General features: G+C 38.1%; 1 protein-coding gene across 1 annotated transcript in view; it reads left to right on the forward strand.

The window, feature by feature from the left end:
* The window catches only part of LOC124596002 (esterase FE4-like), a 75,238-nt gene that overhangs the window by 6,784 nt on the left and 52,475 nt on the right, over positions 1-15,979 (forward strand). Inside the window, exon 3 of the mRNA XM_047134952.1 lies at positions 10,078-10,212. Within this exon, the coding sequence (XP_046990908.1) occupies positions 10,078-10,212 (135 nt within the window). The remainder of the gene's footprint in view (positions 1-10,077; positions 10,213-15,979) is intronic.

Here is a 15,979-nt window from a genome sequence, read left to right on the forward strand (position 1 = left end):
GTGGTCAGCATGCTCACTGACACTATGTGCACCATGTGGGTGTCTGACTAGCAATCATTCCTCACCACATGATGCTGTTATCACCTGGATGGGTTTATATCAAGGGTACTTCTGGCTGGTCAGTGTTTGTGCTACAGTAACTAAATCACAAATGTCAAATTACCTTGAATTGCACAGGAAAATGGTAAATTATGAAAATTCTCAGATATGTACTTGTTTATTTGTGCTGGTATGGAATGAAATTTGGGATGATGTGTCCTTTGACACTAACTGTCAATCACAAATACTGATTTGTTACAAAATTAGGTATCCAAAACACTAATAACTTACAAAATATATTAAAAAAGTAGTTTTTTGATGGTCCAAAAATTCTTAAAAATAACCTGTTTTGCATGTAGTGTTTTGAATGACAGGCCTATTGTTCTCAACAATGTTATAGGAGCATAAATAAATTTAAGCATACTGTATGAGTTTACCATTGCACTTGCAGATGTTCAAAATTTCAAAACATATAGCAATACAAATGTATATTGATACAAACAATGTAACATTATGCAGAAGCAACATGAATAATGAAATCTTACTCTCCCACACTTCACCATCTTCAAAGCTTTGAGAGTCATAAGATATACAACACAAAAACTTCTTACTTATCTTCATTATCTCATTGTATTTGGATCTGAATCTTGTCTGGGGTACATTCTTGGGGCTATAATTTTTAAAACACTGCTGGTTTTTGTTGAACTGAATAACTGATGGAGATACGCCTGTTCCTATGAATAGCTTTTTATTTTATCCCATTTTTTTTATATCACATTGACTTTACAATTCCACTTCAGAACATGAATTCACATTGTTGTTGACATGATTAGAAATTTGTCTACTTCCATCAGAGGCATTTCCGCTACTATGTAACATTCTGCGGTATTCACAATATTCCATAGAGCTTACAAAGCAAAAGAGTTTACGAACTTTCTCGACAGAGGAAGAATCATTACCAAATTATATCATTATTTTATAAATGAGTCCAGGAATAAATTTAATAATTATTGTTAGATTGTGCAATTAATAACAGGAATTTTAAGTGTACCAGATTTTAAGTAATTTCAAAATATTTTTAAAAGAAGAGTAATTTTAACTGTATGTACAGAGTGCTAAGAAATTAATTTCTTTTTACTAAAGAATACATATTAATTTAATAAATTTAAGTGTAAAATGTGAAGAAATGGTGAGTGATACAGTTTTTCAAGTATCATATTTGGATTTCCCATCCTAAAAAACATAAGAAGAAGGTATTTGCAGGAATACCTTGCAGGAATTCATCAGAGAAAAGTTCACTGCAATATTTCACTTAGTCCCATCCTTAACAAAAATTAAAACTCAGCAATCAGTCATTCCAACAACAACATTGGTCTGGCCCTCCTACCAACCTCAACACAGTTTAGTTGAAATAGTCAAACACTTGAATTAAAGAAACAGCTTGTAAGTTCTTATGCACTGACATTACGAAGTTTTTGTGGCTGCTGATACATGTATTTTCGTGGACAGATTGAACATAGTTCTTACATGAGTGATTAACATGGACAAATTCAACACAGATGTTGTTTGTTTATTCACTCAACCAGAACTGGCTATTCTGGGTGATGTCCGACTATTTTAATAATGGCATATGAACAAACTGCTATTTTGGAAACTTCACAGCCATTTGCAAAGCTCCTAGGTTATATTTTATTGCTAATTATGGACTACAACTATTCACCATAAATTTGTTTATGAAATCTGTTGTGGTCTAGAAATTTAGAAAATTTTATAAAACTATTTTATGCATCCACTTTGAGAATACCATATTTAGAAGGACAAGCAATTATGCAGAAACCATAATTAATGACTTAATCTACGGATGAAGTATGCCTCCTTCTGCATAAAAATTATATCAATGAAAGTATAACAGAAAAGATTGATATCTAACAAGCACAGAGGCAAAAATCTGCATACACATCTGAAAATGTAACTGCTCCTGAACATTGCTGTTAACTATCTGGTAAGTTAATTGGTTTCACAGAATTTCAACTATGTTACTGAAAAGACGGAAATCCAATTTTTATAATGAGTGGTCCCCTTAAGCCCATAAATATGTATTAGCTCACATGATATTTGCTAAGTCATACTGCAGTTAAAAGTATAATTATTTATATCTATTGAAATAACATTTTCATGGAAACTACATACATTAAAAAATCAATGCATTAAAATTAATAACCTAAACAATGACTACAAATGAAACTCAGCATAGATAACATTTTGTAATATTTATGCACATATCACATGTAAATTATGTAAGTAACTATTTCCAGATAGGAGAAAGATTAGATAGAAAAGAAATCTGGTTATTGTCAGGAGTTGAAGCCATAACAGATGGAATAATTCTAACTTGCTATGTCCCAAAATCCATCATTTGGTCCCATGGAAAAACAACTCCTTGACTTCCACACATACCAAAACTCCATACATCACAAATTCAGATCCACTGTGGAGACTGAGGCAGAGGGAAAACTACCACTCCTGGATGTCGTGGTCAAGAGAAGAGCAGATGGCACTCAGGACGAAAACACACACTGACCTGTATTTGTACCCAGACAGCTGCCACCATCCTATGCAGAGGACTGGGGTGCACCAAATACTGGTACTCAGGGTGTGCACTGTCTCATATGCAGAGTCTCCCATGAAAACTGAAATATCTCAGAACTATGTTCCAGAAAAATGGTGCCTCAGAATGGTGAATTAGGTGTGCTCTACACCCCACCACAACATTACAATCTATAGAGGTGGACTTGGTCATGGGGAAAGAGGCAGCTGCAGCCTTTATACCATACACCAGCAGGCAGTCAGGAAAAATCAAGTACATACTGAAAAATCACCAGGTACAAACTGTCTTCCACCCATACAACAAAGCATCATTTTTGGGGAGTGTCAAGGATGACCTCAGTTTACAGAAGTCCATGATATACCAGATTGCATGTAAGTATGGCAAGACATATATTGGACAAACAGCAAACACCATCAAAGATTGTCACTGAGAACACCAGGAACACACTTGACAAATGTATCCTAACAACTCAGAGAACACATAGCACTGTTTTTCTAAGACTCATGTGATGGAATGCAAATGGGCCCATTTTTTGCACAGAATGTTGAAATACAGGGAGAGCATTGCTAGAGAAATGATTGAAATACATACCGGAGATAATGACTATGGTCTTTGAAAGGTTTGGTGAGCAGGTTGTGTGGAGTACTGCCTCAGCTAGGGCAATTGCTGGGTTTTGACAGCCACAAACACCAATGCAGTCACTTCTTCACCCATTAGCATGCATCCTCATGTACCAAACACATCTGGATCATCCTAGTGAGGAGCCATAAATTAGCCAAACACTCCAGGAGATCAGTTAGTCAGAACACCTGATGAAGGCTACACTTCTGGTCACCACAGTATTGTGCCCGCTGAACACTTTAAACTAGAAGTAAACACCTATAGACTATTCTGTTATCTAATATTCTGAGAGCAAGAGAAGAATCCTTTGCAGACTAAATGCATTTCCCTAGTATTCTACCGATGAACCAATGGCTACCACTTGCTTTTTATATAACTAAGCCTTTTTCATCATTTCATTTCATATTCCTACCTACTGTTACACCTAAATATTTGTATGAGTTGACCAATTTCAGCTATGGCTCATTTATATTGTAGTTTTAGGATATTATCTTTTTTTTCTTTTTGTGAGGTGTACAATTTTACAATCTAAATATTTAAAACAAGCTGCTAATTTTCATATCATTTAGAAAACTCATTATCATTTAGAAAACTCATCAAGAGCTGACTGACTATTTGTGCAGCTTTTTCCAGACATTGTTTCATTACACATTATTGCATCAGCTGTAAAAAAAACACTGAATGTGAAAGTCACTAAAATAGTGTCAAATTGACAGACTTGCACCAAGTGACTGAAAAAATCCATATTTAGTCTCCCAGATGATAATGTCATATGCTTAGTTCATGTCAGTGTGAAACATCTGAGGTTACTATTAACATTTTCTGCAAGGTCATTCATACACAGGGTGATTGTAATTAAACTTTCAAACCACTGTAGAGATAACACCACTGGTCAGAGTGACATCAAATTGGTGGTGGTATTTCTACAGTGTTTTGAAAGTTTAACTTTAATTATAATCATCCCATATAACATGATGAGCAAGTGCCGAATAGGTTTTCCTGGGGAACACCTGAAGTTACTTCTACATCTGTCAATGACTCTCTATACAAGATGAAATGCTGTGTCCCCCCATATCAAAGAATATCAGAGAAGGGGGAAACGTGGCAGAAGAAAAATAAATAGTTACAAAATGTAGCAACAGATTGTGCTGCAAGCATCATAATTTAATAGTGGTTGGTTACAAATGAAAAATAAATCATACAACAATGCCTAAGGTGTGTATTTGATGTCAAACAAACTGTACTACTCAGTGTGCATGGGTTTACAGGTATGACACTGTTAGTTATGTAAGCCCATCCACCATGGCAATGTCAAATCACATCAGATAGGAAAAATAGGTTTCTAATTGTCTTGAGGCCAAAAACCAATAAAAATCATCACTCACACTAGTTTTTAATTGTTGTGAGGCCATAAACTGCATAAAAGTCATCAATCACATTGGGTTTTAGTTGCCTGAGTCCAAAAGCTGCATAAAAAGCATCAATCAAAATCAAACTGGATTATTAATTTCCATGAGGCTGGTGCAAAACTTGTTCCAATGTTTTCTGCAACAAGTTGAAATCAAGAAGCAGCATGTTTTACAACAGATTGAAGTGTTTCCAGGGTCACATTCAGAATGTATTGCACAATGCATGCATTCAATGCAGTTTAGTTTGCAGTCAGAACACTGAACACAAAATATTTCAGATAGCCCCACAGCCAGAAGTCACACGGATTAAGATCAGCTGATCAGGACGCTCAGGCTGTATGGAATTGGCAGCTGATAATTCTAGTATTTCTGAAATGGCACTTCAGCAGCTGCTTAACTGGATTTGCAATCTGCAGAGGTGCACCATCTTGCATAAAAATGATCCCATCCATGCTGTTGGACAGATGGAATGATGTGGGTGTGCAAAAGACACTCATAGTGCTTACCAGTGATGGTACAGGTAACATGACTGAAAGCACCTGTCTCTTCGAAAAAATATTGCCCTATGATAAATGATGCTGTAGACCTGCACCACACAGTGACCTTTTCAGAAAGAAGTGGCACTGGCTTATTTGCTTGTGGATTTTCCATTGTCCAATTTGACAATTCTGTGTATTGACATATCCTGTCAGGTGGAAGTTGGCTTCATCTGTCCACAAAATCTTCCACAGCCAATCATTGTCCACTTCCAAGTGAGCAAGAAATTCTAAAGCAAAGGTCTCTCTTGCTGGCAGGTCAATGGGAAGCAACTTACGTACATCATTAGTTTTTAATGGATAGCAAAGACGGATGTTTCATAGGATTTTATGCACCATGCTCACATGTATGTCCAATGTTTGAGCAATTCTCCATGCACTAAATGTTCTGACCAGTGGTGGTATTTCTACAATATTTTGAAAGTTTAACTTAAATTATAATCATCCCATATAACATGATGAGCAAGTGTCCTAACATGTTTTCCTGGGGCACACCTGAAGTTACTTCTCCATCTGTCAGTGACTCTCTATACAAAATGAAATGCTGAGTCCTCCATATCAAAGAATTATGAATCCAGTCATAAATTTTCTTTCATAAATTTTTCTTGGCAACCAATAGAATCATAATTTCTATAACAGATATTGATATTGTACTGAATCAAATTCTTTTTGGAACAAGAATTACTGCAACATATTGACTTCCTAGTGAGTATTTGAGGAAAGTGTGATTGGCTTTCACATGATCAGTGAATCCATGTCGATTGTTATAAAGGAAAGTCGTTAAGTACAAGACAACTCATTACATTTTAGCTAAGACTATGTCATAAGATTCTGCAAAAAAATTGATTATAATGATACTGGATGGTAGTTTTGTGGATCACCATACACAAAAAGAAAAAAAAAATGAAAATTAAGAGAGACAAAGATAGATAGGCAGTTCAGTGTGTTTGTTTGTATAATAGCAGCATAACTAGAAAATAGCAAAATTGTAAGTACTGTTTGATGGGAGAGGAATTCATTGTGATAGGGAAGTCCCAAAGTTCACTAAAAAGTTTCCAGAAAGTGAAATTTTCTAACTGGAATAATTAACACACTAACAAGTTTTTAATGAAAGTAGACATTAATGAAAACAGGAAAATAAGGACTACAGAACTATGGTACTGAATTTGGGGACTAATCATATTTTAAGATTTTAACATTCTAGAACATGACAATTTTGTGTCTAAGTAACTTTTGAAACAATGTAGTTTTGGGAAAAAGTAAAATATTTCTTAAAAATACTAGCATGAGGGCTTTCAAATGATCAGCAACATTTTTGAAACAAATCAATTTTAGCAACCTTGAACACTTACATTCACACTGTTAACATGTATAGCTGTATCCCTGTTAGTTGCTGACAGGAGTTGAGTAAGAATTCATGGTGTGCTGGCTCCTTTGTAACATCATAGGAAGTGAAAAGGAAGAAATGCCTTCCTCAGTTACTTAGGGAAGCTGAAGAGTATGGAAGGGGTATTACCAGAGTAGGATATATTTAAACAATTATCTTTGAGTCAAATATTTGGCTTCTGGGAGGGATGTCTTATGTGTCTTTGCCTTTATGGCTCATTTACCTAGCTCCCTCAGGAGCAATTTTGTCATAGCAAATTCTTCAAATTACTTTAACAACATTGGTTCCTAGCTAGTAGACACAAGTGCTTCCCATGACTCATTCTGCTTATCTATAAGGAGTACATATACCTCACTCTGTTTGCTTAACTATTCAGCTTTGCCAGAGATGTATAGTATTCCACGACTCATTTTACTTCTTTACACAACCACTTGTATTAGATCACTAATAGAGACAAGTGCAGAATGCTCTTGATCTGCTTACTGTTATGTGACACACAGATGAAGACACCCACCTAGTGCATCCAGTAATCTTCTTCATAACTCAGCTGCACACTGAAATGGGATACAGATTTCTTTGTAGGATGCTTAGTTTTCTGTGACTCTCAGTTCTTGGGCATCAAGTCTGTACTGTTGTTCTTCAGGCATCTTGGTACACCTCCCATCTCCAACTGTACTACAGTGGCACCTCATGGTTAACTAACTGTCACAGTGACAGCTACATATTGTGAATTACTGCCACTTATTCTCTATGATACCTATTTATAGCCTGCCATTGACTACTAGTTTTGTGTCCAGGTATCTTGTAACTTACTTGCTTCTTTCTCTGATTGGTTTTCCAAATCATGGAAACCTTTCACAGTAGTTACAGAAGTGTCCAAACCCAGGTGGCTTACTACCATATTTTACAGACTATAAGACACTTTTTTCTGTGAAAAATTGCCTCTAAAATTCAGGCGTGTCTTATACTCAAAATTAATATAAGAATGTCCTGTGTTTGATTTAATATTCCCACCAGTCTTAAAAATGGCCATGTATTTTATGCCACAGGAAATCTATTGCTTTCTGGCAACATTAAATTCAACTGGCAGCAGCAGTGCACCGATGTGATGAATATGAGTTGCAGGGATTCACCAGCACACTTGCACTGCTTCCATCCCTCCTCACCATCATGAACCCAGAACACTGTCTAGCCTATGATGCAATCTATGTTGACACTGAACTGGAACTGAAAGTGATTTGTGTTATCAGTAATAGTATAATATTTTCGTTAATAGCTAGTTTTGTAATGGAAAAAAAGAAAGGTATTCGTATGATGTGGGTTACAAATTGAAAGTAATAGGATATACAGAAGAACATGGAAACAGGGCAGGTAAGTGGCATTTCAACCCTCCACCAACTGAAGAAACCATTCCCAACTGCCAGGCTAGTAAAGAAGAACCGAAAAAAATGTGAAAGACTAAGTGTGCAAGTAGAGGACTGAATGCAAAATGGCCAAAACTAGAAGACGACATATTGAAGTGGATTCAAGAACACAGTCAAAATGGTACTGGAATCAATACAGAAATGATTTGAATACATGCCCACAGGCTAGTCCTACAGTGGAACTTAACAGACTTTAAGGATGGAGTTTGTTGATGGTGCAGGTTTATGAAGCATCATGGACTTTGAAGTGAACCAAAATCAAAATATCTCAGAAAATGTTTCAAGAGTACAAAGAAAAAATACTATCTTTCCATCACTTTATTGTCCAACACTAAAAGGAAACCAGTATGGAACTAAGCTAAATAATGCATACAGATGGAACTCCTCTGACATTTGATGTGCCGGGTAACAGAACTGTTGCCATGAAAGATGCTAAAACTATAACTAAGAAAACAAATCAACAAGCAAAAATGCACTTCACTGTTGTCCTTTCAATTGTGCTGATGGTACTAAACTTAATCCAATGACCATTGCCAAGCACAAAATAATGCCAAAATATTCTGAAAAAACACCAGGTATTGTTATTTCCATACATGACTATGGGGCAATGGGCAAGTCTGATATGAAATTATGGATTAATAGAGTGTGGGAGAGAAGGAGAGGTGCCTTACTGAAAAACAATTCTCTTCTTGTGTTAGATCAGTTTAGCAGTCATTTGGAAAATCATATGAAAGAGAAATTGAGACAAGGAAATACAGAACTTGCTGTTATTCTGGGAGGGCTTATTTTGCATTTGGAACCTCTTGATGTCCTGATAATTGAAAATTCGTGGTAAGGTCTTTTGGGACCAAACTGCTGAGGTCATTAGTCCCACCCTTAATCTAACTTAAACCAACTTACGCTAAGGATGACACAAACACCCATGCCCGAGGGAAGACTTGAACGTCCGATGGGGGCAGCTGCAAGGACCGTGACAAGATGCCCTAGACCACGCGGCTACCCCGTGCGGCAATGTCTCTATAAATAAACCATTTAAAATGTATGTATGAGAAGACTGGAACAAATGAATGATGGATGAAACACAATACGAATTCATGCCAAAGGGAGTTATAAAACGACCTACAACCAGACAAGTGTGTCAGTGGATAAAACAGTCATGGACTAGAGAGAGAGAAGTCATTATTTTTAAATCTTTCAAGAAGTGTGGCATAAGTAACACTCTTGAGGGCAGTGAAGACCATCTTATGTATGATGAGGACAATAATGATGACAAAGACTAAGAAGAAGAAACTTCAGATGATGATTTTCAGCTATTTTAAATATCAGTTCAGTTTTATAAACTAAGAATTTTTTTTAGTCTGGTTTTGCAATCTAATAATAAAAATGGTGAAAACGCTATATAAAAAAAACTGCTTAAAATTAAGGTTCATCTTATAGTCTTTAGCATCTTATAGTCTGTAAAATATGGTACAACTTTTGTGATTTAGTGGCCAGATGTACAAGCGTGATGTATGTATGGTTTCATTGCCAGAACCATACCCATAGGTGTATTTACTCTTCCAAGTCTGCCTCCATATTCTCTGGCTCTGCCCAGTCTCAAGTGTTCAATCACACTAATGAAACTGAATGGCCAAGACATTTAGCAAAGTTAATCATACTGGAAAGCCATGACACAGTAAATCATGAAAATTTCCTTAAAGAAAATACTTCTATGTCAACAGACTATATTATTGTCTTAAACAGACTGAACATTATACAATGAATAATAAATTTTAATGAAATCCTGCTTGTATAAGAAACTGGTTATTCTGTGCAACTATTGTATATTTATTATTAACAAAAACAGATCAGAAAAGGATAAAATAATATTAGCATTAGGAGTGACCTAAAAACTAGTAGTATAGAGCCACATTGGTCTGTTACAAAGTGACAGAAGTCTTTGCTGCTGTGCCTAATTAATTATTTATCTTTAAAAGCAATGAAAAATAAGTGTTTTTATAAAATTAGTGATGAAACTTTATTCTCATGTTTGTCATTTTATTGCAATTTCCAGCCTCCAGTGCCCCTGTCTCCTTGGAATGACACAAAGGATGCTTTATCATATCCTGAGAGATGCATACAGAGGCTTGGTGATGGAACCATAGAAGGAGTTGAAGACTGTCTCTACCTAAATGTCTTTACCCCAGAGGTAATTACACAACTAACTTAATTTTCTTTATTTTTCAGTTATCCTAAAACTCAATAACAGAGTGTATATGATAGTGAGTGATTTCAAACGCTTACATGTAAAACCATAGGCATTGCCTGAAGGAGAAGTGTTGACAGTCATAAACAATATACAGATTAAAGGTAATAGTTCATATACTAACAATATTATGAAAATGATAGTTGATACTCATCATATAGCGGATATGCTGAGTTACAGAGAGGCATAACAAAAAAAACTGTCAGAAAGTGAGCTTTTGGCCAACAAGACCTTTGTCAAATACACACACACTCACGCAAATGCAACTCACACACACACACATGACCACAGTCTCTGGCTGTTGAAGCCAGACTGTGAGTAGCAGAGTAGCAGCACATGATGGGAGAGCCAGCCATGATGGGGGTAAGGATGATGATGAGGATTTATGGTGGAGGGCACTAAACAGCAAGGTCATCAGTGGGGGGGGGGGGGGGGGGTAAGGAGGAGGGTGGGGTGGGGTAGGGAAGGAAAACTGGGTAGGGCTGCAGGACGCTAAAGTGTTGCTTGTTGGAGAGTACAGGGTTGAGGGGGAAAGATGGTAGGGTAGATAGGTGCAGTCAAGGGGCGAGAGGTGCGGGAGGGGGGGGGGGGGGGGGGGAGGGTGATGGAGGGCAGTGAGAAGGTGGAAGTAGGGGTAGTGATTTAATGTTGAATCAAATAGTATGTACCCTGTGGTATTCATGAGAACATTAATTATTTACCTTATAACTGGGTGCTACCAAATAATGCTGATAAATTAAGGCTTACTGTTATGTATAGATATGGGTGTAGAGGCAGTTATAAGCTAATAGGATACAACACTGCTATATTTATACCACGCAATATTTTGAATATAATAGAGGGAAACATTCAACATGGGAAAAATATATCTAAAAACAAAGATGATGTAACATACCAAACGAAAGCGTTGGTATGTTGATACACACACAAACAAACACAAACACACACACACAAAATTCAAGCTTTCGCAACCCACAATCGCTTCATCAGGAAAGAGGGAAGAAGAGGGGAAGATGAAAGGATGTGGGTTTTAAGGGAGAGGGTAAGGAGTCATTCCAATCCTGGGAGCGGAAAGACTTACCTTAGGGGGAAAAAAGGACAGGTATACACTCGTCCAAACACACATATCCATCCGCATATATCCAGACACAAGCAGACATTTGTGAAGGCTTTTTTGCACAGTTACTCCCCATTTGACACTATCATCTGCAATGCTTTTCCAGCAACTTGGATTGATTCTGGTCTTGGTCAGGTCTCTCTTGCAGACATCCTTGAAATGAAGATGTGATCATCCCACTGGCCTCACACCCTTGGTTGTGCTTGCATGATGAAAGACTTCTGTGTTGGGTACTCTATCTCTCCAAGAGATCTGAAGGATCTTCCGGAGACAGCGGAGATGGAAGCTGTTGAGTCAAGATTCGTCCTTACAAAGAGTTGTCCACGTCTCACAACAATAGAGCAGGGTGCTTATAACACAAGCATTGCAGACTTTTAATTTAGTTTTTGTGGTAAGCAGTCCGTTGTTCCATACTCTGTTTTTCAATCTAGCCATGACAGATGATGCCTTTGTGATTCTGTTAGTAATTTCAGTGTCCATGGACAAGTTGCTACATATTGTGGATCCCAAGTAGGTAAAGTCATCAACTACCTGGGGAGGATTGCCATCAATGCTGATGGATGGAAGGTTTGTTGTGCTCTGCGCCATGATCTTAGTCTTTTGAAGGCTGATGAGTAGACCAAATTTTTCACAGGCATGTGATAATTTGTTAATTATATACTGCAGCTCATCTTATGTGTTCGCTACTAGATCTGCATTGTCCGCATATAACAGCTCATGGATAACAATTGTATTTACTTTGGTCTTGGCCTTGAGGTGAGCAATGTTGGAAAGATTTCCATCAGACCTTGTATGTAGATACATTCCCTCCTCACAGTCTTCAAAGGCAAATCTGAGCAGAAGGGGAAAGAAAATCCCAAATAGTGTAGGAGCTAACACACACCCCTGTTTCACACCACTATTAACGGGGAATGCTTCTGATGTTTTACCGCTGAAGCAGATTGTTGCTTGTGGTTTCTCATGGAAAGAGACAATTATTTGCAGTAGTTTAGGTGGGCATCCAATCTTCTGCAACAGTTTGAAAAGCCCATTTGTGCTCACTAAATCAAACGCAACATAAAGTGGCCTCTGCTGCTCATGACATTTCTCTTGTAGCTGGCTTAAGGAGAAGATCATATATACGGTTGATTGGCCAGGCCTGAAGCCACACTGAGATTCTGGGTAGATTCTGGAAGCTAAGATTTGTAATCGCATTAGGATGACTCTTGCATAAGCTTTCTCGGCTACACTTAGTAATGAAATGCCTTGGTAATTGTTACAGTCACTTCTGTTCCCTTTCTGTTTATATACAGTAACTATCCTCAAATGCTGCATACTCTTCATGGCATAACCTTCTTCACAGCTGGTTGTGATAAGTGAATATAAATGCTTGAGAACAACAGACTTGTTATACTTAATACCCTCTGCAGGGATCCCATCTTCACCTGGGGCCTTTCCGTTAGCAAGAGAAACTATTTCTCTACTGAGTTCTTCCATAGTAGGCATTGCATTTAGTTCTTCCATAACTGGCATTTGTTTGATGGTGTCACATGCATCCTTGCTAACTTCATTCTCTGCTGCGTACAACTCGAGGTAGTGTTCAACCCAGCTTTCCATTTGTTTGCCTTCATCAGTAATGACTTCACCAATCTTGGACTTCAGAGGAGCTGTTTCTCTGACAGTTGGTCCAATTGCTTTCTTAATACCATCGTAAATAGCCTTAGCATCCCCGGAATTGGCCACTTTCTGTATACCTGCACATAAATTCAGCCAGTAATTATTTGTGCATCTCCTGGATGTTTTCTGTGCACTGTTCTTTGCTTTTTTTTAGGTCATCTCAAGTTCTTTCATTTGGGTTTCTTTTGTAAGCAAGCAGGGCTTTCCATTTAGCCTCAGTGACTGGTTCCATTTCTTCCAAATTTTGCTCGTACCAGTCATTTCTTTTTCCTTTTATTCCATAGGCCAATACTGGTGAGTTGTTGATTGCACCCGAGAGTTTTGCCCATTTCTTATCAACATTCCTTTCCGCTTGGACGTTTCCTGGAAAAGCATTTTCAGAATTACTGGCAAAATTCTGCTTTCTTTGTGTCTCATGAGCATGATCTGTGTTGATACGGGGATGACCTCTTGGTTTAGCATGGTGATACCTCTTAGGAGTGAGCCTCAATGTGCATGCCACCAGGGTGTGGTCAGTGTTGCAATCAGCAGTATGATAATTTCGTGTCAGTAGCACATTTTTGAGACCAGTACGCCTAGCTATGACTAAGTGAAGTTGATGTCAGTGATGAGAGTGCAGGTGTCTTCAGGACACCTTGTGCTGATCCTTAAGGTGGAAATATGTGTTTGTAATGCAGAATCCATAAAAGCAGCAAACTTCAAGCAGTCTTTGGCCATTTTCATTCATTTTTCCCACCCCATGATTTTCCAGGCAATTCGGCCACGTGTCATTATCTGATCCAACTCTAGTATTAAAGTCCCCTAGAATATACAGTGTCTTGCTGCTAAGTACATTAGCTATTCTGTCACTGAGTTATTCATAAAACAGATCCTTCTCTTCCATGCTGGATGATAAGGTGGGAGCGTACACATTTAGGATGTTGGCAGTCCTGCTTGAGGAGCATATTTTTAAAGCAATAATTCACTCTGTTCCACTGGATGGTGGTACAATACAGTCCAGGAGGGTGTTTTTAACAGCAAATCCTATGCCATGATGTCTTGGCTCAACTTGAGACTTTCCCTGCTAAAAGAATGTGTAGGGGAGAGTGTGGCACATTGAACCATAAAAAATATTTCCCCGTGTTACTCATCTAATAATTTTATTACAGAGTAGACATTTACAGATGTTACAGTTTAATCCTTCAAGTATCAAATGGCCTTTTATGACTGCATTGTCATTAATTGCCTTTTAGCTGCACACCTTTGAAGAAAATTTGGTAAATGGTTCATTGTGCCCCACATGTGGGGTACAAAAGCTTCATCCTTTACCTGAGGAAAATAAAACTTCCCTCCCATTTTTTCACTTTTTCTCAAAAATGATACCTGATATTCTCCTGCGTCATCCTTCAGTTTCAAAATCTTCCCCACATAGTAAACCTGTGTTTTGTTTTCCAGTTCAAATTTGGTCAAAACAAAGTCATCTGGTTCTGGTAATTTGTCCAAGTCTTCAAAGTTGTACTCAGATTCACCAGGCACATCCACAAGCCTTAAATACCTACACATATATTTTTACCCTTGCTAAGGAAATAAAGCACAGAGTGCTTTTATTGGACAATTAAAAGAGTCCTGGGGCACAATGGACCACCCTGGGGTACAATGAACCATGGCTCATTGTGCCCCGGGACAGCCTGATTCAATATGCCCCAACAGTACATATTTCAAACAAAGCTCATGTGAGGTTATGTGTGAACATTGTTAATATTTGAAAATCTATGTAATTAAAATACAGTATTGATATTGTTACAATGACTTACTTTCTCTAAAATTTGGTGACAAAGGATTGAACAAAATTCAGTCTATCTATGTCTCCAAAAATTACTTCACTGTCGCAAAACTAACATATGGCAGTTGGTAGAGCAGTACTGACAATATATGCCCAGAGAAAAAAATAATTTACCACGTTATACTGAAATTATGCTACCTGATTCATTGGGCCCTGTGGTTCAGAGTGCCCCACTCTGCCCTAATTATCCTCCCTGATAGAGCCCGCGTCTCCTTCAATACCGCAGTGTCAACATTCAAACAATGGAGCTCTCAGTCAATTGCAGCAGTCTTATGGATGAAATAAACCTCTTGGGCATTGTCAATGTACCTTGGACACATGGTCCTAACATTCCAGGTGGCAATACAAAATAGTGATTTCTTTATTATTTCATTTTTGTTTTTAGTAGGTGTACTAATCAACCCACTTGTCAAAGATTACTTCTAAGCTCCACACACCCTGTGAAGCAGGCGGATAGTGACGGTATAGCATCTTATTGGCTGGGGGCTGCCCAGCTTGAGGTGGGCAGTAGCTGTCCAATGAGATGCAATGATCTCTCCCCCCATCAGAAGTGGCCCCTGGTGCTCAAGTCTTACGCCAATCAGACAGAGCTCATGACCAGTAACTGCCTCTTCCCGTGTTGTGCCGAAGTCCTTGGACATCACTGAAGTGTCCTCTCCAGGATGCTACAAGTCTGAACAATAAATATAAAGACACGTGAGTTGCCCAATCATCACAGTCTCCCTCTCAACGTAAATTATAATATCCAGAGGAAAGGCAAGCCAATATGTCTGGTATCACTTCGGTTGCAGGAGCTGCCAAAAGGGGACATATTACGCCTTCCAATCGCCTTTGGAGCCCGACTCCAGATTTTCTTTCAGGGTTTTCTCCCTTAGCATTCATCCCTCCTGAGACCAACCACAAGGCAGTGGTGTGTAAACGTAATTAGAGAAAGAAAAGGAAAGGTAAATGAGGAGAGTGTAGGGAATAGGATATAGGATATAAGACGGGTCGTTGTGGGGCACACTTTGTCTGGCTCCTCTGCTGAGACCTGCCCAGCTAGGTCGGAACTGCCAGTAGCTACGCTACCGCTGATATATCTTTCAGCTTCCTTGGAGCACACAAACTCTCCCACC

Source organism: Schistocerca americana, chromosome 2, assembly GCF_021461395.2.
Source record: "Schistocerca americana isolate TAMUIC-IGC-003095 chromosome 2, iqSchAmer2.1, whole genome shotgun sequence".
Taxonomy (NCBI): domain Eukaryota; kingdom Metazoa; phylum Arthropoda; class Insecta; order Orthoptera; family Acrididae; genus Schistocerca; species Schistocerca americana.